We start from the raw sequence: 27,455 nt of genomic DNA, 5'->3' as shown, positions 1-27,455 counted from the left end.
GAAGAGCCCACAGAAGAGGTGAGAAGCTAGACAGGGAGGGAATCCAGGCTCAGCACCAGCCCCTAACCCCATTCCGATTTTGGATGGGAAAAACACAACAGGTACTTTTGACTTTTTTTCAGCCCAGCACTAGGAATTGAACCCAGGGCCTCGAGCATGCTAGGCAAATGTTCTATTACAAGGCCGGGCGTGGTGGCGCACGCTTGTAATCCCCGTGCTTGGGAGGCGGAGACAGGAGGATCGCGCAGGTTCGAAGCCAGCCGTGCTGGCGTAAGAGACCCTGTTTCAAAAATATAAAATAGGTCTGGGAGGGTAGCCCGGAGGAAGAAGGGCTTCCAGGAACCCCAGTACCACAAAAAAAAAAAAAAAAAAAAAAAAAAAAAAAAAAAAAGTTCTATTACTGAGCTACATCCCCAGCCCTTTTCAATTTGAGACAGGGTCTCACTAAGTTGCTGGGGCTGGACTCAAACTTGAGATCCTTCTGCCTCAGTGTCCTGACTAGTTGGGATTACAGGCATGCACCACCAGGGCCGGCAGTGTTTGACTCTTGAGCAAAGTACTTTTTTTTTCTTGGCAGGACGAGGGATGGAACCCAAGGGCATTCTACCTCTGAGCTACATCCCAGCCCTATTTTTTTTTTTTAAAACAGGGTCTAAGTTTCAGAGGGCTCCCCTAAATAACTGAGTGCTGGCTGCAAACCTGCAATCCTCCTGTCTCAGCCTCCCAAGTACTGGGATTACAAGTGTGCACCACCACGCCCGGCTTGAGCAAGGTACTTTGAGAAGGGGCTTACAGAGCAATCCCAGCCCTTTCCCAGTGGCCTGACAACTTTTTTCTAATCCAAGCTCAGCTGCCTACTTGTCGGGTAATTCTGGCTATTCAGAAAACCTCTCAGTACTCCATATTCTTCATCTGAAGAGCAAACCAGTGCTCAGAATACCCCAGGGACCTCACCCCACGCTCAGGGTCAGAACACCACTCTCAGGAAGACAGCAACTCACAGTGGGAAGTGTGAGGCTGGCTGGCAGGCCTAGCCCAGCAGATAAAAATCTGGGGCTGGGGGTCAAGGAGCACTCAGCATGGCCATTCAGAGCTCTGCCATGGCCACTGGCCTACGGCCAAAGCGGGTGGGGAAAGAGTCTAGGAGTTCCCTGCGACCTCTGGCTATGGGAAGAGATACCTACTGAGGTGCTTCCTGGGAGGAAAGTGCATCTAGAAGGCCCAGTCCGACCACCACACTGACCGTGCTTCCCGCACCCTGCAAAGGCTGCATCCTGGGGTCTGTGGAGACAGCCCCTCACCATGAGTTCTGGTGGTCAGTCCACAAAGACTCCTGCCAGGCTGGAACTGCTACCAGGCCAGATGGGGCTGGCAGAGCTTGGGCAGCCCCAGTACTGAAGAGGGAGTATCCTTGGCTCCTAGCCCTTGCCTCTTGACCCTGGTGCCTCCACCACTGCCGCAGCGGGGCACCCCTGGTATGACCAGCGACAGCAGTCACAGCACCTCCGCGAGCAGTCAGGGGAGCGGAGCATATCTGGGCTCCAAACAGGAAGCAGTGCATGGAGGTCTCTGTGCACCCTTCCACCCATCACCACCCGATGGCGCACCTGGGCCTCGGCCAGCATGACGTCCTGGATGACAGGTGGGCCTCGGGGCTCGCCATTCTCTAGTCGCACATAGGTGACCTGGTAGCCTCGAATCTGGCCGTGCTGCTTGTTGGGGACAGGCAGCTTCCAGGAGACATGCACGGCCGTGGAGTTCAGCGGCTCCACCTCCACCTTCCTCGGTGGCCCGCTAGGCACTGGGGGCCAGGTAGAGAGGGAAGTCAGGCTTAGTGTACTGACCCAGGCTCAGAGGGGCAGGGCAAACCCTAGGGCCTTGCCTCTGCATCCCAGGACAGGCCCTGATGCAGCTTCTGTGGACTATCTGTCCAGGGAGGAGTCCTCTACCTGCCCTGGGAAGAGCCCAGGACCAGTCCTGCAACCCTTCTGGAAGGGCCACCTTAGAACAGGTGGAGTTGAGGCACCAGGCCTTCGACCACCTGAAAGTTGGCACAACCTGTCCCAACTCTTCCTGGGCCCCCATATTATGCCAATGTCCACTCAAGGTGGAGTTCTGTGGATTACTCGAGTCTTTTGCACCTCTCAGATCTTCTCTTCTTTTAAGGCCATGGCTGCCCTGGAAAATAGCCAGGGCTTGGGCTCCCTATAACCTCCCTGATGAGGGCCAGTAAGTTCAGACCAGACAATGGGTCTAATGGGTCTCCTGAGCTTGCAGAGGAAAGACCCTGGGTGCGTGGTGGGTGGTGTCTGAGGCAGTGTGCCCCGCCCCGCCCCTCCTCCTGCCGCCACCACCTACCGTCCTCGTCGGTGCGCACCAGCACTGGGCTGCTCTCGGGGCCAGGGCCCACGTCTGTGTGCGCCCGCACCCACACCCGGTACTCGGTCCACTTCTCCAGGCCCACCAGGTCCCAGCTGGAATGCTCACGGCTGATGCCATCCACCACATGCCGCCCGCGGTCCTCGCCGTCCACCGCCTCATAAGCCACGGAGTACTGGGTGATAATGCCGTTGCGGCTGTCGGCCGGTGGTGGGACCCAACTTACCCGGACCGTGGTGGAGCCTGTGCTCACACATGTCACCTTCTGGGGAGGGGCGGAGGGGGCTAGGGGAGACAAATGGGGGGAAAGCAGGCAGATGGAGGGTGGGGATCACAGGCACGGCGACCAAGTCACGGTGGACTGAAGACTCACCCTGTAGGCTACCCCAAGTGCTGAAATGGCCATCACGTGGTCCCTCTAGGCAGGCTGCCACCAGTCACACTGGGACAGCCCGACTCCCTCTGAACTATGGGCTCTCTCTTCTCCCTCCCTTTCTTCTTACACACACACACACACACACACACACACACACACACAGAGTCTCACACACACATATGGAACTGTAATAGCATCTGTCTCCTACATATGCCATCTCACACAAAACATACACAGTATCAGATACACACACATCAGGGTAAGAATATACTTTTCTTCTGAGGACAAGTGGCCCCAAGTCTCTTTTGGTATAAGGCTGCCCTGACCTCTGGGAGAGATCTCTGTGCCTGTGCCACAGGTAACCATGGAGACTGATGGTCAGTGGTCTTTGGAGGAAAAGTACCCAACAGAGATGCTCTCACTCAACAGGTCCCGGGTGGATGGGAGGTGTCAGAAGGAAGGAGTATGTTCTCTTTGTGCCAAGTTACATTCCCAAACTCTGTCTACTGGGGATACTGCTGCCAGTGCAGGGGCTTCCTCTCCATCACCAGTTCTGCCATCGCCCCCTGCCTGGGGGACTTTGGCAGCTCTTTCTCTGGTCCCAGAGCTCTTCCTCTCTAGTGCTTTTCTCTCCCCTGCATGGCCGTGCCCTGTACACTGCCACTATTGGGCATGACCCTCCCTCCAAAACTGGCTCCCACCTTCCCCTGCAAACCCACCTCTTATCCCAGCTCAGCTGCTACCACTTGGGACCATCCTACCAACTCCATACTTACTGCCCTTGATATTCAGCTTCAGCTCCAAAGTCCACCGTCTCATCACTTTCTCATCACTATCCCAAATTCTCTCACCTCATCTTCCCATCTCTGTGCCTGGCCAATTCCCCATTGAATGAGTGCCAATTCTCTGCCTTCTTTGAGCCAGCACTGAGACAGGTAAGAAAAGCCAGCTCTCCGGGAAGGCTGCCCACAGGCATCCATTCTCTACCCAGCCCACTTGGCCACTTTTCACGAGATACAACTGACCTCCTCGACTCACCAACCTCCAGCTTCTTTGGCTTCCCAGCACATGACCCTGTCTCCTACTGTGCAGAGAAAAACCAAGCTTTCCCTCCATTTTCTGTTACCAAACCCACCGCCCACCTGCATTTACACTGGTTCTCTCACAAAAATGGGGAGTCATGCCGGGTACAGTGGCACAAGCCTTTAATCCCAGTTCTATAGGATTGCAGGTTCCAGGACAGCCTCAGCAAGCAATGAGACTCTCATGAACCTAGTAATACTAGGCTTAAAAAAAAAAAGCCAGGCATGGTGGCACAGGCTTACAATCCCAGCATTTGGGAGGCTGAGACAGGAGGACCACAGGTTTCCAGATAGCCTTAGCTACTTACTGCAGCCCTTTGCAACTAAATAAGACCCTGTTTAAAAAAAAATAAAAAATAAAAAATAGCGCTGAGAGTATAGCTCGAAGGTAGAATGCCCCTGGGTTCCACCTCTAGTACTGAAAAAAAATAAAAATAAAAAAAAATAGGGCGGGGGGGGGATATAGCATAGAGGTGGAATGCCTCTGGGTTCAATTCCCAGAAGGAAAAAAAAAAAAAAAAAAGAATAGGGAGAGATGAGGAGTTCTGCTACCGTCTTCAAGGCAAAACTATCCCATCACTGCTCCAGTCCCCTTCATGCTTCTTATTTTGTCCTACTGACTCTTTCCCAATAGCATTTTTCCCATCTTCAAAGAAAAACCCAGTAGGTGGTGTTGTACAGCTATAATTTCAATATTTGGGAAGCGGAGACAAGAGGATCCTAGGTTTGTGGACAGCTTCAGCATCTTAGTGAGACCTGGTTTCAAAATTAAAAAAAAAAAAAAAAATAGGGCTGGCTGTGTAGCTCAGAGGCAGAGTGCCCCTGGGTTCAATCCCCAGTACCCTCTGCTCACAGAAAAACCCATCCTCAATCAGGCACAGTGGCCCATGCCTGTAATCTTAGTACCTGAGAGGCTGAGACACGGGGATCACAGGTTCGAGACTAGTATGCAGTAACTTATTGTTAGACCTTATTTTAAAATAAAAAGGGTTGAGGGTATAGCTGAGAGGTAGAATGCACTTGGGTTTGATCCTCAGTACTATTACCAAAACAAAAATGAAACAAAAGTCCCACCCTCAGTGCTAAAGCCCCCTCCAGCTACCACTGTCATCCTCGCAACTGAATTTCTTACCAACACCTGAGCTTGCTGCCCTACTTGCAGAAGGCTCATGCTCCTCATCCCCCAACCACTCCACAGCAGCTTCTGGCCCACCTCTCAAAACTGCCTATTCAAGCAGGGTGAGGTGGCGCATGCCTGTAATCCCTGTATTTGTGAGGCTGGGAGAGGAGGAGTGCAGGTTCAAGAGTAGTCTCTTGCAACAAAGCATGACTCTATAGTGAGACCCTGTTTTACACCAAAATATAAATGGGCTGAAGGTATAGCTCAGAGGCAGAATGCCCTTGAGTTCAATTCCCAGTACTATAAAAATAACCCCCCCACACACAACTTCCTCTTCTTTCAACCTCCATAAGATTCCTTGCTCCTAGGTATTCTCTCCTCCTCCAGCCCAGGCCTTGTCACCTTCTTCCACTTGGAGGGCACAGAGCACCCGTGGACTTGGGTGTCTGGATGAGGCTTGGTCCTCACACCTGCTTCCATTCACGTCCTATCTGGGGTGGTACTCTCCTCCTGGGCCTCACACACGAGCAACAGGACACACTACTGCTTCTCTCACTTGGGCCCCATTCCCAGTTCATCACCAAATCCTGGCCAGCTGGCTTCCAGAAGAACTTTCAAATCCACCACCACCTCGTCTGAGCAACCATCCTTTGCCTAGGCTACTGCCAAGCCTAAGTTGTCTCCTGCTTCCTCTGGCTGGCCCCGTCCACCCCCGGAGCCAGAGCCTACCCTCTGGCCCTAGGCCCTGACTGCTAAGGCTCTGGGGGCTGCTCTGGCCACACTGGCCCACTTCTCATTTTTTCTTTTTTTGGTATTAGAGATTGAACCCAGGGATATTCTACCTCTAGTTACGTCTTCAGCCCTTTTTATATATTTGTTTTGTGGTAGTGAGGACTGAACCCAGGGGAATTCTACCTCCAAGCTACACCCCCAGCCCTAGTTTTTTATTCTGAAACAGGGTCTCTAAGTTGCAGAAGGCCTCACTGAGCAGTTGAGGTTGGCTGCAAACCCGTGATCCTCCTGTCTCAATCTCCCAAGTACTAGGATTACAAGCATGTGGCATCATGCCCAGCAGCCCTTTTTATTTTGAAACAGCATTTAATAAGTTGCCCAGTCTGGCCTTGAACCTGTGATCCTCCTGTCTTGGCTTCCCAAGTACTGGGATAACAGGTGAGCACCACCACGCTCACTAGCCTGCTACTCACCTCTGATGATGTGCCCTCCCAAAATTCCTGGCTGTGGGCCTGCAGACTCTCTGCCCAAGGCCACCGTGTCCCCCGCTCTAGCTCCTTTACCCACTTGGCTCCCATCCTTCTTGTAAGTTTTAGTGAAGTGTCACTTCAATCAGCTCTCTGACCCTCAATAGAGGGGGTTCTTGTCCATCATGTCTCCACAGTTTGTCTCTCCACCTCACTTTATGTAATTAAAAGCTGACCTGGGTAACTAAAGGCATACTCTCTATCTGCCCACTCAACTGTAGGGTCCCCACAAGCAGAGGCTGTGTTCTCTGGTCAAGCTGTCAGCCCTGCACTGCTTATGGGCCTGGCCCCTAGCATCATAACGTGCTTCTAGAATGAATCCATGAACAAACGGTCACATGCAGCCTGGACGTCATCCGCTGTGGGCACATGGTCCCACCTGCACCACATGGTCTTCAGACACGTTATAGCTGACACGTGTGGTTACCAGCTCAGTGCCATGGTGCCACCCAGCCAGTCACAAAGCTGTTCCTCAGAGACAGCGGCCCATGTGATTGCATGATCACAGACGCGTGGTCATGAATGCCTGCAGGTGGTACCACATACAGAGTAGCTGTCAGAATCTCATACAGGCAGAAGAGTATCACAGAATGCAACACAGCTGTCACACAAATGACACGGTCCCACATACAGACGTGGAGCATACTCTGTCACACAATCACATTCTCACAGACCTGTCCCCAAATGCAGTGGCTCAGAGATACTACATGACTCACAGGCGGGGTATGAGGAAGGAGATGGAGGTGAAGGGGGACATGAGACGTGGGGCTATGGGGACGGAAGACAGCCGCCAAGGCAGGTCCAGGACATGCTGGGCCCACCAAGCCACCGTGTGACCCAGCGTGAGGGGAATGGCGAACAGAGATGAGTCCCAGACACAGAACTTACCTGGGTAGGCTGGGACTGGGGGAGGGAGGGTCAGAAGGTTGGGAGGGAGGGCAGCCGCTGCCTGGACACAGACTAAGGGGCACTTACCTGCCCTTTCTTGGGGTCCAGACTCAGAGCCTAGACTGGAGTTAAATCCTGGACCCGGCAGACCTGCCCACCCATCTGGCTGAGGGGGAGGGTGTGTGTGTGTCCAAGCCCAGAGGTGACGAGTAAGGGCCCCAGGAGACACTTACTGGACTGTGCTGTGCGGGCCTCTATGGTGGGGGTGAAGACACCCACCCCCATATCTGAGCGGGCGGCCAGCTGGAAGCGGTACAATGTGTCAGGCTTCAGGTCCTCCAGAGTGTAGGAGGAGGTGGGGTCGAAGGTCACCTTGTGCTGAAAGAGCAGGGGGCACTCACTGGCTGGCCAGAGGCCTGTCCCCACCCAGGCTGCTCTCCACACACCCACCGTAGCTCTAGGACTGGCTCAACACCAAGGAAACTTCAGGGCTAGGCTAGTGTCACGGGAGCCACAGAGTACAGGAAACCAAAATGTAGACCCAAAGCCCAGGGGTGGCAGAGACTTCAGAACCACAGAGTCACAGGAGCTAAAGTGCCAGTGAGAAACCCTGAAGCCTGTGCACAAACAAGCCACGGAATCCACGGAAGCCTGCCCAGGTGAGCCCAGCAGATTAAAGGACCAGGAAGCCCTTCCTCCCGCCCAGCCTCGCAGCTCACCTGCTGGCCCTCATCCTCCGCTGCCCAGTACACCAGCTCATACTTGATGATTCGCTCCTGCGGGGGCAGCAGCCACGAGAGCTGGATCCTGGTGTCTGACTCGGCCTCTGCCTGGAAGTCCGCGGGCTGGGCAGGTACTGCAACACCCACCCCAGCACCATCAGCCCTGCCATATACCCTACCATGGGCAGGGGGCCAGGGAAAGGAAGCCTCACTCCCATACCCTGCCCCCATCCTCCCTGACCCTGCTGCCCGGGGGAGGGGAGGGGCTGTGCCACAGCCTCACCACCCCTTCTCTGCTGCAGCCTGTCTGGCCAGCAGATATGCCCACCTACCTCCCTGCTGCGTCTTGACCTGGATGGTGGGGCTGGGTGGGCCGTCACCTACAGCAGTAAAGGCCAGCACGCGCAGGCTGTAGGTGATGCCAGGCAGCAGGCTGCCCACCGTGGTGAGGAGTCCAGCGTCCGTGTTGTGTTTGTGCCAGGCACTTAGGGGCCGGCGGGAGTCCGGAGTATAGTAGACACGGTATCCGCGCACCAGGCCGTTGGGCTCCTCGGGAGGCTCCCACTGCACCAGCATGGTGCTGGCACTCAGCATGCGGGCCTGCACACGGCGTGGAGGGCTGGACGGTGCCTGCTCGCCTGTGCGCGCCCGCACGGCCTCACTGGGCGGCCCTCGCCCGATGCTGTTCACTGCCAGCACGCGGAACGCGTATTCTGAGAAAGGGCTGAGGCCCCCTATGCTGTAGCGGGTGGTGGCCACACCATCCACCTCCTGGAAGGGGCCTTCTGTGCCGGCCGCTCGGTACTGGATGCCATAGTAGGATACAGGCTCCGAGTTCCCAGAGTCCCAGGTCAAGGTGACACTGGTGGCGGTTGTCTCTGTCACCACAAGATCAATCGGAGGCTTTGGCAGAGCTGGGGACAAGTGGAAGACTCAGGCTACCTGAAGTTATGACCCCAGGACCTGATCCTACCCTCAGGCATCATCAAAGAACACCTGGTGCATCCGCCACCGGAGTGGCTGACAGCCGAAGTTCACCTTGAAGATTGACTTGTAAAGCTCATGGTGGTCTCTCAGAGCACCCGGGGGGCAGCAGCTGGGCCTGTTGGCACTCCCAGGGACCTTGGGTCATTCAGTATGTGATAGGTTACGCCTGGGTCTCACACTCTGGAGCCTCGCAATGGCCCATACAATTCACCCAATGAACAGACCTAGTGGGGATGTGGCTTCAAAGCACCCCTACTAGGTAGCAGAGATTTGCCCTTGAAGTTCACCTGCGCCCACCTAGGGGTAAGTATATGTGACAGAGGTGGGGGCAGGCTGTAAAGAACTGGCCTTGGAGCTCAGAGTGACAGGGCTACTGTCCCCATGCTTGCTTCAGACTGAAGGGAGAATCCCCAGGTCCACACCCACAGTCACTCAGTGAATCATTCTGGAGCACCCAGTAAGTGCCAAGCACTGCAGTGTGTTCACAATGCTGCACAGTCACATCCCTACTCACATGGATTTTACACTCAAATGAAAGGAAATCAGCAAATGAGCTGATAATAATCTCGTAGAAGGAGCAGGAAGAGAGTGCTGAGACCTGGCAGAACCCACGGAATCTCCTTAGCTGAAGTGATGAGGAACAGGCAGAAAACCTCATAGGACTGAGCCCTGGGTGGGGGACAGGCCAGAGACAGAAAGAACAAGGCAGGGAATGAGGCAGCTGAGCACAGGCTGTGCGGCTGGTAATGCTGAGGTGGTGACCTGCGGGCCCTGGGGAATCCTGATCTCTATCCTAAGAGCAATAGGAGCTACTGAAAGCTGTCTCTCTCTTTCTCAAGAGGGAGTGACATGGGACTGGGGGTATAGCTCAGTGATAAAACATTTGCTTAGCATGCACAAGGATCTGGGTCCAATCCCAGGAACTGCAGGACAAAAAGAGGGAAAGGGGATGACATGATACTGGTTTATATCTTTAAAAGATCATTCAAGCTGGGCATGGTGGCGCATGCTTGTAATTCCTGCACTTGGGAGGTGGAGACAGGAGGATTGCACAGGTTCGAAGCCAGCCGCGCTGGCTTAAGAGACCCTGTTTCCAAATAAAAAGTATAAAATAGGTCTGGGAGTGTAGCCCAGAGGTAGAAGGGTTTCCAGTAACCCCAGTACCCCCCCCCAAAAAAAAAGCATTCAAGTTGCAGAATAGAAGATGGATCAGAGGCAGTCAAGAAAGGAAACAGGAGCCAGGCGTGGTGGCGCACACTTGTAATCCCAGCATTTGGGAGGCTGAGACAGGAAGATTGCAGTTTGCGCACAGCCTCAACTACTTAGTGAGGCCCTTTGCAACTCGGTGAGACCCTGTTCCAAAATAAAGAAAAAATATAGGGCTAGGGGTGTAGCGCGAAGGCAGAATATCCCTGGGTTCTATCCTTAGTATTGCAAAAAAGAAAAAAAAAAAGAAAGGAAGGAGGGAGCTCAGAGGAGGAATCTGCTATATGTGTTATATATATGATGGGGGCGCCAGAGGACCCCCCAATAGTGTTTCATCTCATTATTCTTGCTAGGAGACTACTCCATCCATGTTTGGTAGTAAAAAAAAAAAAAAAAAAAGAGGCTAGGGGCATGGACTGTTGATAAAGACAACCAGAGTCCCAGAACTTGCTCTGTTATCTCCTTCTGTTTAGCTTTGGGCAAATGACATTATAGCCTCTCTGTGCCTTGAATTCCTCACTGGTAAAATGGGGATAATAAAAGCATCTATCTCCCAGAGTAACCCCAAAATGAAGCAAAATACACTGTGCTTTTAGCATGGTATCTGCTACCCAGGAAGAGGATACAAACTAGCTATTCTCGTTAAGGCCATGAATAGTAGAAATCGCTCCCTCCTTCCAAGGGCCCAGAAGAGGGTAACGCTGCCCCAAGCCTGGCCTGTGCCCATAGCAGCCAGCTCACGTTCACTGGCCACAGGTGTTGCCCTCGGAAAGAGGACAGAGCACCAGCCACATGGTACCTGTTGCACTCACCTTTCACTGTGACCTGGGCCGTGGCCTCGATCATGCCCAGGGAGGAGATGGCCACACAGGTGTAGTTGGCGGAGCGCACAACATTGCTGAGCTCCAGCACGTTGCGGCCCACTGGCATCTCATCCTCCTTGGTGAGCTCCTCGGCCCCCATCATCCACTTGACATAAGGCATGGGCGCACCCACCGCAACACACGTCAGGTTCACGCTGCCGCCTGGCATCACCTCCTGGCTGCTGGGAGGGATGGAGAAACGAGGAGCCACACGACGCACTGCAGGAGGAGGGAGAGAGGCACTCATAGGCCGGCAGGACACCAGGGCGGCTAGAAGGGCAGGGGCCCCTCATCCAGGAAGTCCCTCTTGTCAGAGCCAAGCCCACACTCAGAAATAGGAGGGTGGCATTCCTGGGCCCTGGCTTGCAACCCCCACCCGGCTTCAGGGTTAGAAGCAATCCCTGCACTCAGGAACCATCTGGAACACGACGTCCTGGTGAGTCTCACAACCAAATCCCCATGTTATAACCTGGGAAACAGAGGCCAGACAAGTCTTGTCTGCCCAGGGTCACACAGGGACCAGTCAGGTCTACAACCCATCTGTCTCCAGGGACCATCACTGCTTGCTTCTGACCCACCTCCCATATGTCCCCGGAGAGACAAGCTGGGCACCAAGAGAGAATTCCAGGCCCTGGGGTGAGGGTCCTCAGAGCATGGCTGGGGCGGGGCAGAGGGCTAGTCAGTCTGGGATTAACACCATCTTCTCTGGAATCACTACCTCCACCTCCAGGCTGTGGCTGTGCTCAAGGTAAACCCATGAAGAGGGGCTGGGCCAGGGCACAGGGTCAGGCGGGCCAGGGACGTGGTCCGCGGGCAGGATGGGCATGGTGATGGCAGTAACATGATGAGGGCGCCCAACAGATGGCTTTCTGCACCAGTAAACACGAGTCTCAAGGGGGAGGGTGGCTGTGCCTGGCCACAGCCTCCAGCCTTGGACTCCCCTGGCCAGAAGCCTTTCTGAGCTTTTCCGTCCAGGGTGCAGCCTGGTAACACCCCCTTAAGTTGCAAGCTTGGCACAGACATTCAGAGCATGCAGACAGAGGAAAGGCAGAGACGAGGCCTAGCCACGCACAGGCATGCTTGGCATGCAGACAGGTCATGCAGCTGGTGGGCAGAGGCTCGGGTGTGTCTCACGGGCACCCTCGTGCATAGGGCTGGGGGAGGCGAGCAGTGGGGCTAGGCGACCCAAAGGCACTACTGAGAGCACTTGTTTCTGAGGATCTTCCTGGGAGCCCAGGCATGCAGAAGACCAGTGGTACCAAGTCAGGAACACTGTGCACAGCCTCAGAGCTGGAAACAGGTGTCGAGACCACTGGGTCCAACCTCCTACCTCATTACACAGGGGTCCAGAGGCCCAGATTTCATCAAGTCTCCGGGTCCCATTTAGTGCCGCTGCCTAAAATACCTTTCAAATCTATTTCACTTCAAACACATGAGTAGCTGCCACCATCACAACCCACCATCTTGCCCTAGGGTCACTGCAATGGGGTCCTCACTGGTCCTCCTGCCTTGTTAAGCTGTCCACAAACACCTGGCACAAGTCTGACACTGCCCTGCCTAACAAGCTCTGGCATGGCTCCCCAGTGCTCCAATGCCAGCCTACCGGACGTTGCCTAGCACGTTTTGCCTCCTTTCACAGTACGCCTCAACCCAAGAGCCGCGACACCAGCGGAAGCCCGAGCAGGTCACGATGAGCGGCTCACAGTCTGGCTCTCTGTCTCCAGGCTCACACGGGGCACCTTGAGGATATTCAGGGTTCTGCCTGCTCCCAGAACCAGGACCCTCACCTCTTCTTTCTTTTCCCACATGCTAGACAAGTGCTCTACCACTGAGCTGCACTCTCAGCTCCACCCCGTCTTCTTAAGGGGAGCCATCACTCCCCCTATTTGTGGCAGGTTGGGTTTGTGACCCAGATCTGCTGAAAAAGAAACAGCCTTTGGATGTTTGCACAAGCTATCAGAGAAGCAACTCTCTCTATGGGATAGCTAAGCTTTGAAGAGGCTGAGACCACCTTTCCCGACACATAGGAGAACCTGCTCAAGAACAAAAGAGTCAATAGTAGGAAGCAAAACTAAGGGAGAAAGGCCTGACCAAACTGCTTAAATACAAGGCTCTAACCCTGCCCAACATCAAATCCAACATTTTTTAGTTTGTAACATAAGAGACACCTTGTTTTGCTCACTCTGGTTTAGTTAAGTGGGTTTCTGCCATTTGTTGTAATGATGGGAATCCATGCTATGATGACACCATGCCAGGCACAGTAGTTCTCATGGTGGGAAACAGGTGGGTCTTGGCATGTGGCTGGCAACTGACCCAGGAAACAGAGTCCCCTTTGAGCATGCCCCTCAACTGGCCCATGGTGAGGCCAGGAGATGCAGACAGTGCCATCCCCAGCCCGGGGCATGGATACTCCCTCCAGAGCTGGCCCTGGGGTGGGTGCTGGGAAGCGAGGCCCAAGCAGCAGTGTGGTGTGCTGGCCAGGCCCAGGCCTGCCGAGGAAGGGAGCGTCCAGCACACACAAACAGCTGTAACTGACCAGGTCTCTGTGCTCCTGGCCAGCAGCTGCCCTGTCTCCTCCCCATGGAGGGACATGAAAACAGATCCAAGTAGTGCCCAATGCTTGGGCACTACTACATACGGAGAGTTCCCAGGCCACTGCCTCCTGATTACAGACAAGAGATACAAACCACATATACCTAGCAGGAGCAAGTCTGTCAAGAAAAACTCACACCCTTTGGTGCCCTGGCTGACAGCTCTGAAAAAAGAGACCCAGGAGGCTATGGGGAGAAGTTCTGGGGCTAGCTAAGGCTGGCAGGAGATGTGTGTCCAGCTGGCATAAGGGTGGACCTCATGGCTGCAAGTTTGGCGCTGGTCCACAGTAGAATCCCAAGGCCGGATCAGGTTCCTGGATGCCAGAACCAAGATTCCCAACAGAAGAAATAGGGCCATGGCCAATAAACCTTTGGACCAAACCTAAACAGCCCAGAAACTTGATTAGATTTTACCCCCTAAATAGTCTTCAGAGGACAGAGTTTTCAGGCCCAAGTGCAGACTTTGTGTACTGGCCCTGGAGATTACACTGATCCTGAGCCACCCTTCTGAAAGCCTAACTCCATCCACTGTCAGGAAATTGAGGTCCTGTGGGAACTAATACTAAGAATGATTTCCTTTTTATTTTTTTGCCTCCTGGATGCAGGTGGCAGGGAAAACTGGAGAAGCTAGGGATGAGTGTAAGGTTAGATGTGACCTTTAGGGGCTCACATCCTTACAGGACTCAACCCATAATCCCGGTAAGGATAACCACCTTCACTCTTTCACAAGGATACCAGGCTTCAGCCACATACAGGGAGTCCTGGAGTGCAGCTTCCTAGAACTCATGGGGTGGGAAGTTGGGAAAGAGGAGAAAGAGACAACCTCCAGGGAACCTAATGCTAACGGGGCCCTGTGTCCTAGAGCTGCCCAGATAGCTATCCCCATGCCAACAGCTTGGTGTGGCTGGCACCTCACTGCAGCGGCCTGACCATCCTCCTCTTGCTATCCCAAGCACAATACCTCCCAAAGAGGCAGGACTCACCCTGGACTCAGTCTTCTGACAGAAGCAACAGCAGGGAAGGAAAAACTGGAGCTGGGAAAAATGCACTTAGGGTCTAATCTCAGGCTCCAACAATGCCGGTCTATTACCGTTCCCCGTGCATCCGTAGTGCTGACATTTTATAGACAATTTCCAAAACAGGGCCCTGCCATTTCTGGATTATATTTCAGCTGTAACTTTTAAGTCTAATTATTTGCACTGACAACCCCCTATAATAGGGCGGTGCGGCGCCCAGAGGCATCAGCATTCAGTGGAGTGACAGCCTAATCGCAGGGGGAGGCAGCCCCGCAATCTGCATTCACTCGCAGAAATTTCTCTGATGAAAATAACACAACATTAAGGAGGGGATAAGGGGCAGGATCCACTGTATCAAGATAAAATAACTCTTTAATAAATAACCTTGTGGCTGCTGCAGAGCAGTAATTAAATGCTGGCGCACCCGGCACACAGTTTTAAGTAAAGCTGGAAAAATGTAAGATGCAATTATCAGCACCAAACAAATTACCAGCCCGGCAAATCCCCCCGGAATATTTAGAAACTCATTTCTCCTTCCCATTAAATATTTGTGTATGTGCTTATTTTTGGTGGGACCACAGGGTGGGGGACAGGCAGAGGAAAGGAAGGGACAAAGGACCCGTAGGGTGGGTGGAGGGGTCTGGGGAGCGGCTGTGGGCTGGGCTGTCTGCTGATTGTTTTCTGAATGCCCTGGCAGATCCGCCTGGTCAGCAAAATGGTGTAACTGAAATGCCCCAGAGCTCAGGAGTGCATATGGATGGACGCTCAGGGCTGATATCTGAGCCCAGGCTGCAGCCCTGCTTTGGATGGACTGGTTTGTTCTTTCTCTCTCTTGCTCTTTCTGCAAGAGGAAACTCAGGCCACAGGATGTGATGCAGAGGAGACCATGTGGCCTGGGTCTGCTCTGTAGGTATCAGCCTGTCCTATGCTTCTGTCCTGAATCCCCAGAGCCTCCTCTGACCCTTCCAGACTGTGTGACCCCCAAATGACCACTTGGCCCAGCATTGGGGGTGGAAATCTGTTTCCAAGGATGGGCTTAAAAACCGAGCCTCAAGGGATGGGCTCTGGAATGGGCTCAAAATACCTCCAGGAGGCCCTTCTCAGCCCGAGGCTGAGCCAGGGGCCAAGGCTCCCACAGGGTCTCGCCAAGATGCAGTTGACTGTTCGGTGGCTCCAGGTGTAAGCAACTTGGGTAAATACCCACAGCAGCATCCCACTTTGAGGGCTGCGGATTGTTCACCCTCAGACAGACATGGTGGGTGGCTGGGAGGCTCAGGCAGAGGGGCCTGGGTAGGTGGGGTGATCTTAAAATGGATCTGGCTGGAGAGAAAGGACAACAGCAGAGACCTCCTCAGTGAGCCAAGATGATGCCACTTGTCTTGTTCTGTGGCCACCAAGCTTCCTGAGGCCGAGCAGGGTTGGCTTCTGCCTTAGACCAGCCAGCCTGCCTTAGTCAGCCTCATTGAGCCTAGCGAGAGCTCTGGGGCCCCATGGAGAGGGCGGACACCGCAGGACTTTGGTCCAGTGCTACGAGATCTCCAGGGGACAGCTCACTCTGTCTGCTGGTAGTTTCAGCTTTGCTTAGGCAGACATGGCCTCTATATGAGTAGAAGGTTGTGGGAGAAACACCCTCCCCCCTTTCCCCGTACGCATCAAGCACTACATCTCTTACAGCAAGCGCCCTCTGACCATGGCTCCCCCACCACTCCTGAGTGCCATCTGGAACAGACAGCTGGTCTGGCCCGAGTGCAAAGGTGGGGCATAGTTTTGTGCCATGCACCATGCCTGCCCTACCACTCCAGCAGGGAGCCAGCTAAGGAGACATGCAGACACATGGTGCAGAGGGTACTCAAGCAGCAGAAACATGCAGGGCAGAAGACCTGCCCACCCATCCCTGGTCCTGCCTGCCTGCCAGGCCCAGCGACAAGCAGAGGCCGACGGGTGGGCAGACACAGCTGGAGCGAGACTGAGGGAGCTGATCGAGCCCGCTGGTCCCTACTGACGGGCACGTCCCATCGACGGGCGAACTGTAGATGGATAAGAAGTGAAAAGGACCAACCTTCTCGCTGATCTGAGAGATGAGAGTTTGGGTTGATGGCAGAGTGCGATGAGGATGAGGAGGGAATAAAAAAAAGACAAGGAGAAACACAGAGAGAGTAAAAACAGGCCAACCTTCATCTGTCCACACAGCACAGAGACGAGACAAGACTCCTGTGCCCCCTCACGCACACACACGTGCACACAGGTGCACACGGACCACACCGCTCACAAAAGACTCAGGACTCATGGAGGACATGGTGGACAGGGCCAGGGGCCCGCCAGCAGGTGCCGGGGATGCCAAGGGCTGAGCCAGGAAGGGTAGAAGTGGAGCACGGGCCTGTCCCCATGCCTCACACACACCCGCGGCTCAGACAGACCCAGTGAACCAGGCTCTGGGATCAGGACCCACCCATCCCACAAACCCACCAAGGCTCGGGAGCCACTAGAACCCCACCACCACGAGGATGCCCATGCTGCACAGCAAAGGTGTGAGGAGGCACATCTGGGAACTGTGGGGAGAAAGGCTAGGAGGCATCGGCCCTGCTTTAGACAGTTGTGGCCCAGCAGCCAGGTCTCTGCAGAGAACAGGAAGGCTGGTGGCCCTGGTGCAGGTAGGCTGGGCTCAGGGAGAGCAGGCCCCGCCCGGGCCCTGGCAGCTGTGCGCCTGAGAGCTGAAGGAGAGAGAAATGCTGTGGATGGAAGGAGAGAATGAGTCACTCAAGGAGGGAGTCGGGCGGCGAGAGAAAGCGGCTGGCCCACCCGGCGTGCCTGGGCCTGCTAGACCGTGGGTGGAGCTGTGGCCAACTGTGAACAAAGTCAGATGTAACTGTATGAGGCTCCCCCCAGCACTGTCCTGACAGCAGCAGGAACAGACTCCCAGGTGGGTCCCGTGTCAAACTTTTAGGTACTGTCCTATTACATGAAGTAGCCACAAGGCCTCAGGCCCAGTGGAAGCCCTGCACATTCAGGGGACAGGAGGGATGTGAGGCAGATACTGAAGCCAAGTCTAAAGTGAAGACAAGGCCAGGGGTCAACGAACGCAGAGAGAGAGGCATCTGATGAATGGAGACAAATGCCAGCGGAGGCTGCTGATCGAGCAGGGTCTCGACAGGGACAATGTCCCCAGGGGGCATGTGGCAATGTCTGGAGACAGTTTGGGTTACCTAGGCTGGTTTTGCTGGGGGGTGTTACTGGCATCTAGCCAGTCAGGGGTGCTAATAAACATCCTACTATGTACAGAACAAATGCCTTCGATCAAGAAATAGCGTCTCAGCCGAGTGTGGTGGCACACACTTGTAATCCCAGCATTTGGGAGGCTGAAACAGGAGGATCGCGGTTCGAGGACAGCCATAGCTACTTAGTGAGGCCCTTTGCAACTCAGTGAGACCCTGTTTCAAATTAAGAATAATAATATAGGGCTGGGGTGTAGCTCAAAGGTAGAATGTCCCTGGGTTCCATCCCCAGCACTGCAAAAAAAAGAAAGAAAGAAACAAACAAACAAAAGAAATAGCATCTCAAATGTCAATAGCACAGAGGCTGAGAAGCACTGCATTGAGTCCATACCAAGTTAATATGGAGGCTCAAGCCCTGGTAAGGGCTGGAGCACAGAGAAGGCCTTCCACCTGTGGAGGACAGCAGGCGCCTGCTATGGAAGGAAGCCTCAAAGCCACCTTCTGGGACACAAGCCAGCAGGCAGGCTTGCCCTGGGGTGGGGTAGGGTGGGGTCTTCCATGGCAATCCACCCACAGGTGGGTTTAGAAATCCGGGCTGGTGGCCAGCACAGCACAGGCTGACCTAGAGAAGCTGGGGCAGAAGGCAAGGGGCTTGAGGCACAAGATAAGGAAGGGTGGGGACACCAGAGACAAGGGTCCCAGGGAGAAGGACTCTCAGGTATGGAAGCCTGTCAAAACAGCAGGGCCTATCCTGTGCTTATAGGTAGGACAGGTTGCTCTCAGCAAAGCAGGGCAGGTGTAGACCAGATGGGGCCTAGATGTTAGGCAGGCCCTGGGGAGAGAGGATTGGGAGTGTTCCTTAAAGAATAGGGCCCACAAGAGTAAGAGAGACTGTGTGTGTTAGGGTGGAGGGTAGGGGTCAGGAGAAGTCAGTTTAGCTATTTTAGTGTTCCTGGCAAGAGGAACTGAAACTAAAGGATCCTTCTCTGCCAAAAAGCCTTGGATGTAACCAGGAATGTTGGCACATGCCTATAATCCCAATACTTGGGAGGTTGAGACAGGAGGACGACAGGTTCAAGGCCAGCTGCATCAACTTAGCGAGGCCCTCGGCAACTTAGCAGGACCTTATTTGAAAATAAAAAGGGCTGCCGTTGTAGCTCAGAGATAAGATTCCCTGGGTTCCATCCTCAGTATCACACACACACACACACACACACACACACACACACACACACACACACACACACACACGTACTGGACAAGAACCAGGAAAGTCAATTCTGGAAGCCCTGGGGTAGGAGTGGCTGAGCAATGGATCATGGCAGGAGCCAGTCAGAGTCCTGCCCCAGCCTACCATGTATGGACAGTGGGCTACAGGGATGCTGTTCCAAGGGTGGATCTAGTCAGTGCTCAAGCCACCAGCTCTGCCTACCTCCAGAGAGGACCACTGCCCCAGTTCAAGGGCTGGGCCCAGCATGACAGTGACTTCAGAGAATGCTGCCCAGCTAAAAGGCCGACACAGAAGCCCATCCTCTTGAGTCGGGGCCTTCTCCTGCCTCAGTATTGCTTCTGGCAGCTCTGTCCCAGGACATGTGTCCATATGGCCATAGAGCAGCTTGCATGTTGTTTACAGTGGCTCTGCTGGTTCTCTCTTCTTCCTGGTGTTGCCACATGCAGACAGGGGTTCCTTGCTGAGGCCCAGACCTCTACAACCTCAACCCTACAGTCCTTTGGAATAGTACTCAGTTGAGAACGCACCTATTCGAGCTGGCCAGGGTGGGAAGAGGCTAGCCACTGAAGGGTCTTTCAGCTAGTCTCTTGGGGGGGACTCAGTGGCCCTCTGTGCCTGTCAGATGCTGGGCCTGGATTGGCATGGGGTGAAGGCCATGCTCTCTATACCTCCACTCTTCTCAGCTACGTGGCAGGTTCTTGGCCCCTCTGTCCTGATGCAGCTCCTGAAGACAGGCACTGGGCCAGCTCAGCTGAGCCTTGATAAGCAGGACACCCAACAAGCAGAGGGAACCTCCTATCTCACACCAACTCCCATGAAGCACCTTCAGTCATCCTGGAGTATATGTGCCCATCACAAAGGCTTCTCTGCAGCTCAATTGGTCATGAAATGGGCTGGCAGTTTGTGGCCTTTCCAGAACCATTTTGTGTCCTGATACACAGCAGACCATTGACAAGCAACAGCCTAATTCTCTCTCTGCCCTGGGTAAGTCTGACCAATTGGCTCCAAGGAGTAGGACAGGCCACTGCTACTGCTCCTGCCTCGCTCAATGGGAAGCAGGCAGACAAACCCTCATGAATCTTTGCTAAGCACTTACAGTGATGAAGTCATCACTGCCAGGAAGCTGAATCCCTTCCCAAGTCCTAATGACATCCCTCTGTGCAGAGGGGCTGAGTGGACGGGAGAGTAGGGGGTAGGAAGGGTGTCCAGGGCACCATTCACCTTAGAACTAGTGTGTTCTCAGGAAGAGGCAATGTGGTTGGTTGGCTTTGGTCCTTTGGGCTGTGAGCAGAGCAGACACTGGACATCCCAGGCCTACTCTGTTGAGTATAGACTATGAAAAGCACCTAATCCACTTAATCCCAGCAACGAATACCTAAACACATTAGGTGCTCACCCAAGGCATGTACCCCTAGGGCCTCAAAGCTGCCTCAGACCAACTCCCTATACAAGGGAGCTGGCTGTTGGCAGACCTCAGCAGGCTCTTCCAGAAAGGCCCCAAGAACAGGCTCACCTGGTCCATTTGAGGTCTACCCAGAGCAGTCTTGGAGCCCACAATGTTTATAAACATATACACATGCCTGCAAGTGTATACGCATGCATGCACGCACGCACACCAAAAAGTCTGCTCAGAAGGTGGCAGGTAGATTCCTGCAGGGTCTGGGCCCACGCAGGAAGGATCTACAAGAGATAGAAATGACCCCAAGAGGGGCTGCTTCCCCAAGGACCTGTGGGAAAAGAAGGGAAAGTAGTGGCAGACACTATGGGCCTTCCCAGTGGGAGATGCTGCTATTGCTACAGAAAGAGGCAGAAGACGACACTGGGCCCAAGGCAGTCCTGAGTGTCTGCACCAAGAGCTCCAGGCAGCATGGCCAGCTGGTGCAGCTCAATTCCATGGAGATAGATGCCAGGCACTGCCAAGTCCTTACCTCGAACATACAGGTTCGCGGGGGCCGAGTAGCGTGTGCCTGCCGAGTTGGTCGCCACACACTCGTACTTGCCTTGGTCCGACTCCTCGCTGCTCTCAATCTGCAAGGCACCTGCAGGAGAAAAGTCAAAGGGAGAGGGTCAGCTATGGCCATGTTGAGTGTGACCTGAAGCATGAGTCTCCACAGCAACCGTGGCTTGTGTCACCAGATGTTGCTCCTACGATGCTTCCAGGAAGCTCACCCTAAAACACCCAGTGGCTTCTAGGCTAGAGCAAAGAATTACCCTTTGGAGTACATTCCCACAGGCCCTGCAGGCCTGTCTCTGCTCCACCAGGAGCTGCATCCAACCCTAATTCCACTGAGCATCCACCGCATTCCTGCCAGTCCTGGAGCTTTGCCAACGGTCATCCCCACCAGTGCTCCTGGCTCTGCAGCCCCAACAGGCAACTTGGAGCCAGGCATGGAAGTGGCCTGCAGACCTGCCCAATGGCATTGCTAAGCATTTGAGGCTTCTCAGGCAAGAGCCTGAGACTCTGCCACCTACCAGGAAGGAAAGGGCTTGCCTGGGGCCCAGCAGCCTCTGCTCAGGCTCCCATCTTCCCCTCCCACCCCACCACTGCTGGCCCCACCCATTCCGGCTCCTCTCTCCAGCCTGGTCCAGCTAAAGTGCTTCGACCCACCACGGCTCCTGCATAATTCAGGAGGTTAATGGAGACTGTAGCTCCCACTCGGGCCAGCACCCTGAGGGGCTGCTCTGGCCGCAGACGGACAGAGAGGAGCCAGGACTGTGGGGGAGGGGCGGCTGAAAAGTGCCTTCCCCGGGGGTAGAGAAAACAAGACTTGGGGCCTGGCCCAGAACTGGCAGGTAGAGGGTCAGGGTGGGGTTGGGGGGAACCACGTGCCTTGGTTGGCCTCCCTATCCCAGGAATAAACATTTTAAAAAACTGCAAACACACTAGGCAAGATATCAGTGACAGTAAAACCTGTGGGGCACAGAAGCAACACACCCCTCCCTGGAACAATCTGACAGACAATTACACCCACACAGGACAGTCCAACGGATAGTAACCCCCACAGGACAGTCTGACAGAAAGCCACCTCCTGCACAGAACAAAGAGAATGACCCCAACAACCCCCGCCCCCCAGGGCTCTGGCTGTTGATGATCACCCACACAGGATAGACAGCACCTGCCAGGCCCCCCCTTACTGTTCTGGACCGGGGCCACAGAAGAGTCCAAGCCATGCTCTCACCACCTAGACCCAAGGGAGGTTCGCTAGGGGCCCAGCTTTAGCCCCTTTATGATCTATCACCCCTCTTCCACCGTCCACACCAGGGCAGCAAGAGAAACCATGAACACCCAAGAGGCTGGGGCTGGAGCTGGGGGAAGGACAAGGGCTGGCCCGTTTCTGTGGTCCTGACCTCAGCCCTCATTGCTGGCATCAGAGCCCAGAGCCCATGCCAAATACCCATCTCCTGCAAGAACAGCCCTGATGGGCGCCCAACAGGCTATGTTTATGGGATGGATGGACACTGTTACAGAGAATGTTCATTCAACAGGTGAGGGTCAGGCCTGTGGCTGGTGGGGGCTGCCCTAAGGTCAGCTCAGCAGGGCTTCAGGGAAGTCTGGCAGCTGGTGCCACAGGCTGGGAACAGGAAGTGTTACCAGGTGGGATTGATTCCATGAGAGGAGGAAGCTGCCCTGCAATGAGGGCCTAAGACTGGTCAGGAGAACCAACACAGAACCTGTGCCTACTTGCACATGTACACCCCCAAATCTGGTACCCAACAGTAAGGAATGCAGAGTCAGCATGTGCTCAGTCGATGTGTGGGGGGACCTCTGGGGTTCAGGGTAAAGTGAATTCTGTCCTCAGGGTTATAGGCAAGATGCCCCATGGGAGGCAACTGCTCCCCCCCAGACCCAACTTCTGCGCTGAGCTGTGAGGAGCTAAATGTACCCACAAATACTGAGGGATATGGGGAGAAAATGATGGGTAACAACAGAAGCTTTACAGGGTTCTGCCATGTGGCAGACACTGTTCATAAATCCATTCTATCCTAATTCTCACTGACCTGTGTGCAAGTGGCCCTGGCCATAATTCAAAGAGGAGTGGATGGTGTGTGTGTGTGTGTGTGTGTGTGTGTGTGTGTGTGTGTGTCCTTGAACCCAAGGACATTCTATCTTCAAGCTACATACCCAGCCCTAGGTGTTTTTTTTTTTAAATTTTGAAACAGTCTTGCTAGATTGGTGAGACTCACTACTTGCTGAGGCTGTCCTCGAACCTGCTTTTTTCTGTCTCAGCCTCCCAAGTACTGGGATTACAGGCATGCGCCACCATGCCTGGCTTGATGGTTGATTTTTTCAAGGTCACAGATGCTGAGTCACACCTGAACTTGGGTCTCGGCGAGTCAAGCATCTGTGCCTTCTAAGTTGCAGGACTCCGAGCTGAAAGGTCAGGGTACTTAGTTATACTTGAGCCTGTTTATTTCCCTGTCTAAAGTCCTAAGCATTAGATGTTCCTTCTAGTACTTGCTAGGCTGAAAGGGTTTAAGAGACAATCCTCATTTGACTATAGGACTGAGATTTTAAAGGGAAAATCAAGTGATAATTGAGGTCTCTAAGGAAAAGGAGGCTCTCAGGGGGAAAGGCCAGTCCTGAAAGTGCTTCACAGCCACATAAGGAAGCTTCTTCATTTACAGTCAACCTTAGGGACAGGTTGGCTTTCACTGTGGGAGTCAATAGGGTCCCTTCTGTGCGGCTGGCCCGGAGGCCTGGCAGCAAGGCTTGCTTCCAAGGTGTGGTTCAGCTAGTATCTCCACAATTCCAGACTTGCAATGGATGAGTCCACAGAGGGAATGGCTGAGAGTGGAGGTGTGTGGCAGCTGGTGGTGTTGGGGGGGCCGGAGTTGGAGATGACGAAGCTGGAAAGGTCGGGATGGGGATGGGGAGGTGACGGACTGGACGGGATGGAGTGGAGGTGACGGCAGTGGCGTGGCGAGATGCACGGACAGCATTCTTACCTCTGATTGGTGAACCACCTGGCGAGGTAATTTGAATGCAAATAAGATCAGAGAGAAGCATTAGTACAAAAGGAAGGAAAGCTACACAAAACCAAATCAGATAAAATAAAACACAAGAAAGGGCCTTAAATATATGGAGAACGTGAGGCCTGAGTTCAGCCCACAAAGGTGATATATAAGCAAGCGCCGGGCTGGGCCAGGCTGAGTGCGGGTGAAGCACTGTCCCCAAGTCACTGGCACTGCTCTGAGTAGGTGTGTGTGTGGGGCAGTGGTGGCAGGACTGGGGGTGATGGTCAGGAAAGGGAGTCAGGGCTCCTGCGGCCCTCACTGGCTGGGTTGATGAGGGCACAGGAAAGAACAGAGGCAGAACTCCACCCTGCAGTCCTCCCAAATTTGATGGGAAAATAAGACTGCAAACAGAGCACTTACCAAAACATATTCAGGGTGTTTAAGCAGGTAGGAGGTATGGTTAAAGGGAGGGCTCCCACCGGCCACCATCACAACAGATCTCTCACAAACAAACCAGCCTACAGCCAGCAGTGCAGGTGGCAGAACTCAGTCACCCACAAGCCAGAGGCGATCTGAGCTTTGTGATTCCCTACAAAGCCCACCGGACGCCAATGAAGATAGACGGACTGCTGGGTGGTCCCGGCATGGCCAGTAAAAGGTAGAAGCCAGTGCCCACCCCTTCCTTGTCTGGTGCTCCTGATCTGAGAATCAGCAACGCAGAGGGCCAGGCCCTTGCCCTCCAAGTCCAGGCCTAGTATGAGGCCTGAAGAGGTTCCCTTCCCAACAAGTACCTTCTCTGAGCTCAGACCTCCTGTCCAACCACTGCTCTCTTAAGAGGTGGGAGGAGCCTGCGAGCAGCCCCAGATCTATCTATCCTGCCCCCTGCCCACTTCTAGGGGATGGGACATGTACAGAGACACACCATTCAATGTCTCACTGGACTCAACAATGTCTGCCCAGGAGAATATCCATTTCTGTGCACAGAGGAGGAACAGAGACTGAAAAACATTTAAGTGGCTTGCCAAAGCCCAAGGACACTCAGATAGTAAGTGAGGGGGCAGGATTTGACCAGTCAATCTAGCAGCTAGAATTTCTAGCTCATGGCCCTCCCAGTGGCCAAGGCTGCCTCTGCAGACAGCAAGGTTGGGAAAGAGACAGCTGCAGGGATGGGGGTGTGTGAGGGGCGCCCGAATGTGTGGGAAGAATCATCATAGTGGTTCTCCAAGTGGGGTTCAGAGGGTCTCCTGAGAACCTTTCAGGGGTGCACAAGGTCAAAAACATTTCCATAGTACTCAGAAATTATTTGCCTTATTCACCCTCTTTCTCTCTCACACACAGTTCTCCAGAGGACACGTGACATGTGAGCCTGACAGGCCGAAGGCAGGAGCAGATATGGGATTCCAATGCACTGCCTTCTTTGTTTCTGTGGACCTAGGGATAGCACCCAGGGGCATTCTACCTCTGAGCTACATGCTCCCCTCCAGTCCTATTTTTTTTTTTAAACAAGGTCTCACTAGGTTGATGAGAGTCTATGTTCTGAGGCTGTCCTCAAACCTGAGATTTGCCTGTCTCAGCTTCACAAGAACTGGGATTACGAGTGTGTACCACCATACCTAGCTATGGCTGCCTTCTATTAAACCCAAAATTAAAGTTTGTAAAAGCGTATATAACAAAAAGGCTTTTCTCACTAATTTTTTTGTTTTGTAAAACAATTATTTTTCACTTAAAATGTTATTTATGTTAATACATAATGGGTTTTTAAGTTATTTTAAAATAAATAGCTAAATATTTAAAATAGTTAAAATCTTTTCAGTCTTAATATCTAATATAGTAACCACTGATAGATATAACCACAGAAAAAAGCTCCTTAAAAATGTGCCAACAGTTACAATTAGAAATCTTTTAGCTGGGCGTGGTGGCTCACGCTTATAATCCCAGCATTTGGGAGGCTGAGACAGGAGGATCGCAGTTTGCGGACAGCCTCAGCTACTTAGTGAGGCCCTCTGCAACTTAGTGAGACCCTGTTTCAAAATAAAGAATAAAAAAAATAGGGCTGAGGGTGTAGCTTGGGTGTAGTTGAATGCCACTAGGTTCCATCTCCAGAGACTGAAAAGCTGACAACCGCTGACCTGCTCCTGTGGTCCAGGCCAGGTCCTGGGCAGGGGTGGTAGTATATTCAGTGCAGGACTGCTGCCTCTGGCCACAAATCTCCTAAAACCTAATCCACGGACCTCTCAGAACTGCAGTTTCTTCACCGATCTGAGAGACTCTGCCTTTTTCATTTCACAAGACAAATGTAGGGGATTGAAAGGAACCCAGAAGTGATCTTTACCAGGAGTGTTCATGCCCCGAGGTGCCACTGAGCTCAGTACCTAAGGGAAATCGTGACCACACACACAGAGGGTGGGCTTCTGGCAGCCCCTGCAGAAGGTGGAGCAGAGCTGGGCAAAGGGCTCTTCCAGTCTGAGCTGGGGCAGCCAGCAGGGCGAGGCACCACGGGCAGCCCAGGCCGGGCTCAGCGGGCCTCCTGCAGCCAGGTGCTGCCATCTCTTGAGACCACTACGGCTCAGCTCAGGTGTGCTGAGGGTGTGAGTGAGCATGTGGACCAGTGAGTTAGGTTGTCCTCTACAGCAGCAGGGACAGCAGCTTGCACACTTGGGTCACGTGGGAGCACGGGCAGTCTCCTGAGGGCCCTGTTCAGACTCTGCAGAACTCTGGGCTAAGATCACCTCTCAGGACCCACCAGCAGCCTTGAGCCCCACTTGGAAATTGCCTACTTGCAGCTGTGACACTGCCTGCTTGTGACTCTATTTCCATTTTCTCTGAGCTTATCCTCGCTTCTCTTGGCCCACCCCGTGACTCAAGTTCCAATGGTCCATCAGGCTTCTGCGGGAAAGGGCAGAGCTCGTTGGCTGCCAGCCACTACCTGGCCAGCTTTTGCTCCAGAGGCCACACCCTGGCTAGACGTGTCAAGGCTCAGATGCTGAAAAGTTCTGGGTGCTGGTCAGTGGGGGCCTGAGGTCTGGAGAAGATGGGACCAAGAAGCTCCAGAGCTCTAGTAGGACCCCACAGCTCCCAGTTTTGGTATATGTGACACTAGAAGGCCCCGGGGTGACCTCATAGGGAAGGTGCTAGGCCTGAATCTCCATGTGTGACCCCAGGTGACTCCTTCATTCAGTTGTGAAGTGAGCACAATCTGGCCCGCTCAACTTCACAGGGCTGCAGCAGAGTCAATGGCAACAGAGTGGGAGGAAAGCCCTTTGTACCTCAATAGCAAAGAGCCTTGTAAACAGCCAAGTGCTCGGGCCTCAATCCGCTCCATGAAAGGCTGTCCCTGCAAAATGTACATGAAATAGCCCCAGGACCAGGACAGGGAAGCAGCAACTGGGCTCAAGGGTCACAGGCCAGGGTCAGGCAGAGACAGAAAGCCCTACTGTTCCTGCAAAGGTGGGATGCTGAGGCCCTTCAAGTGCCATACGACTCCATCCCAGGGGCTGGACCCTATGACCTAGTCACAGCTTCCAGGCAGCAGAAAGGGTCAAACAAGGAGTAGATAGTCCTCAAGGA

General features: G+C 53.8%; 1 protein-coding gene across 1 annotated transcript in view; it reads right to left on the bottom strand.

Annotated features, from left to right (window-relative positions):
- Positions 1-27,455, bottom strand: part of PTPRF (protein tyrosine phosphatase receptor type F) — a gene marked incomplete at its 3' end in the record, with an annotated part of 74,294 nt that overhangs the window by 21,683 nt on the left and 25,156 nt on the right. The window contains exons 5-11 of the mRNA XM_080691733.1: positions 20,861-20,971; positions 10,832-11,101; positions 8,159-8,740; positions 7,824-7,960; positions 7,338-7,482; positions 2,359-2,664; positions 1,608-1,801 (exon numbers count right to left, since the gene is read on the bottom strand). Of these exons, the coding sequence (XP_080547859.1) occupies positions 1,608-1,801; positions 2,359-2,664; positions 7,338-7,482; positions 7,824-7,960; positions 8,159-8,740; positions 10,832-11,101; positions 20,861-20,971 (1,745 nt within the window). The remainder of the gene's footprint in view (positions 1-1,607; positions 1,802-2,358; positions 2,665-7,337; positions 7,483-7,823; positions 7,961-8,158; positions 8,741-10,831; positions 11,102-20,860; positions 20,972-27,455) is intronic.

This window comes from Muscardinus avellanarius, assembly GCF_963383645.1.
Source record: "Muscardinus avellanarius genome assembly, chromosome: 3".
NCBI lineage: Eukaryota > Metazoa > Chordata > Mammalia > Rodentia > Gliridae > Muscardinus > Muscardinus avellanarius.
This window is presented reverse-complemented; position numbering and strand designations above follow the sequence as displayed.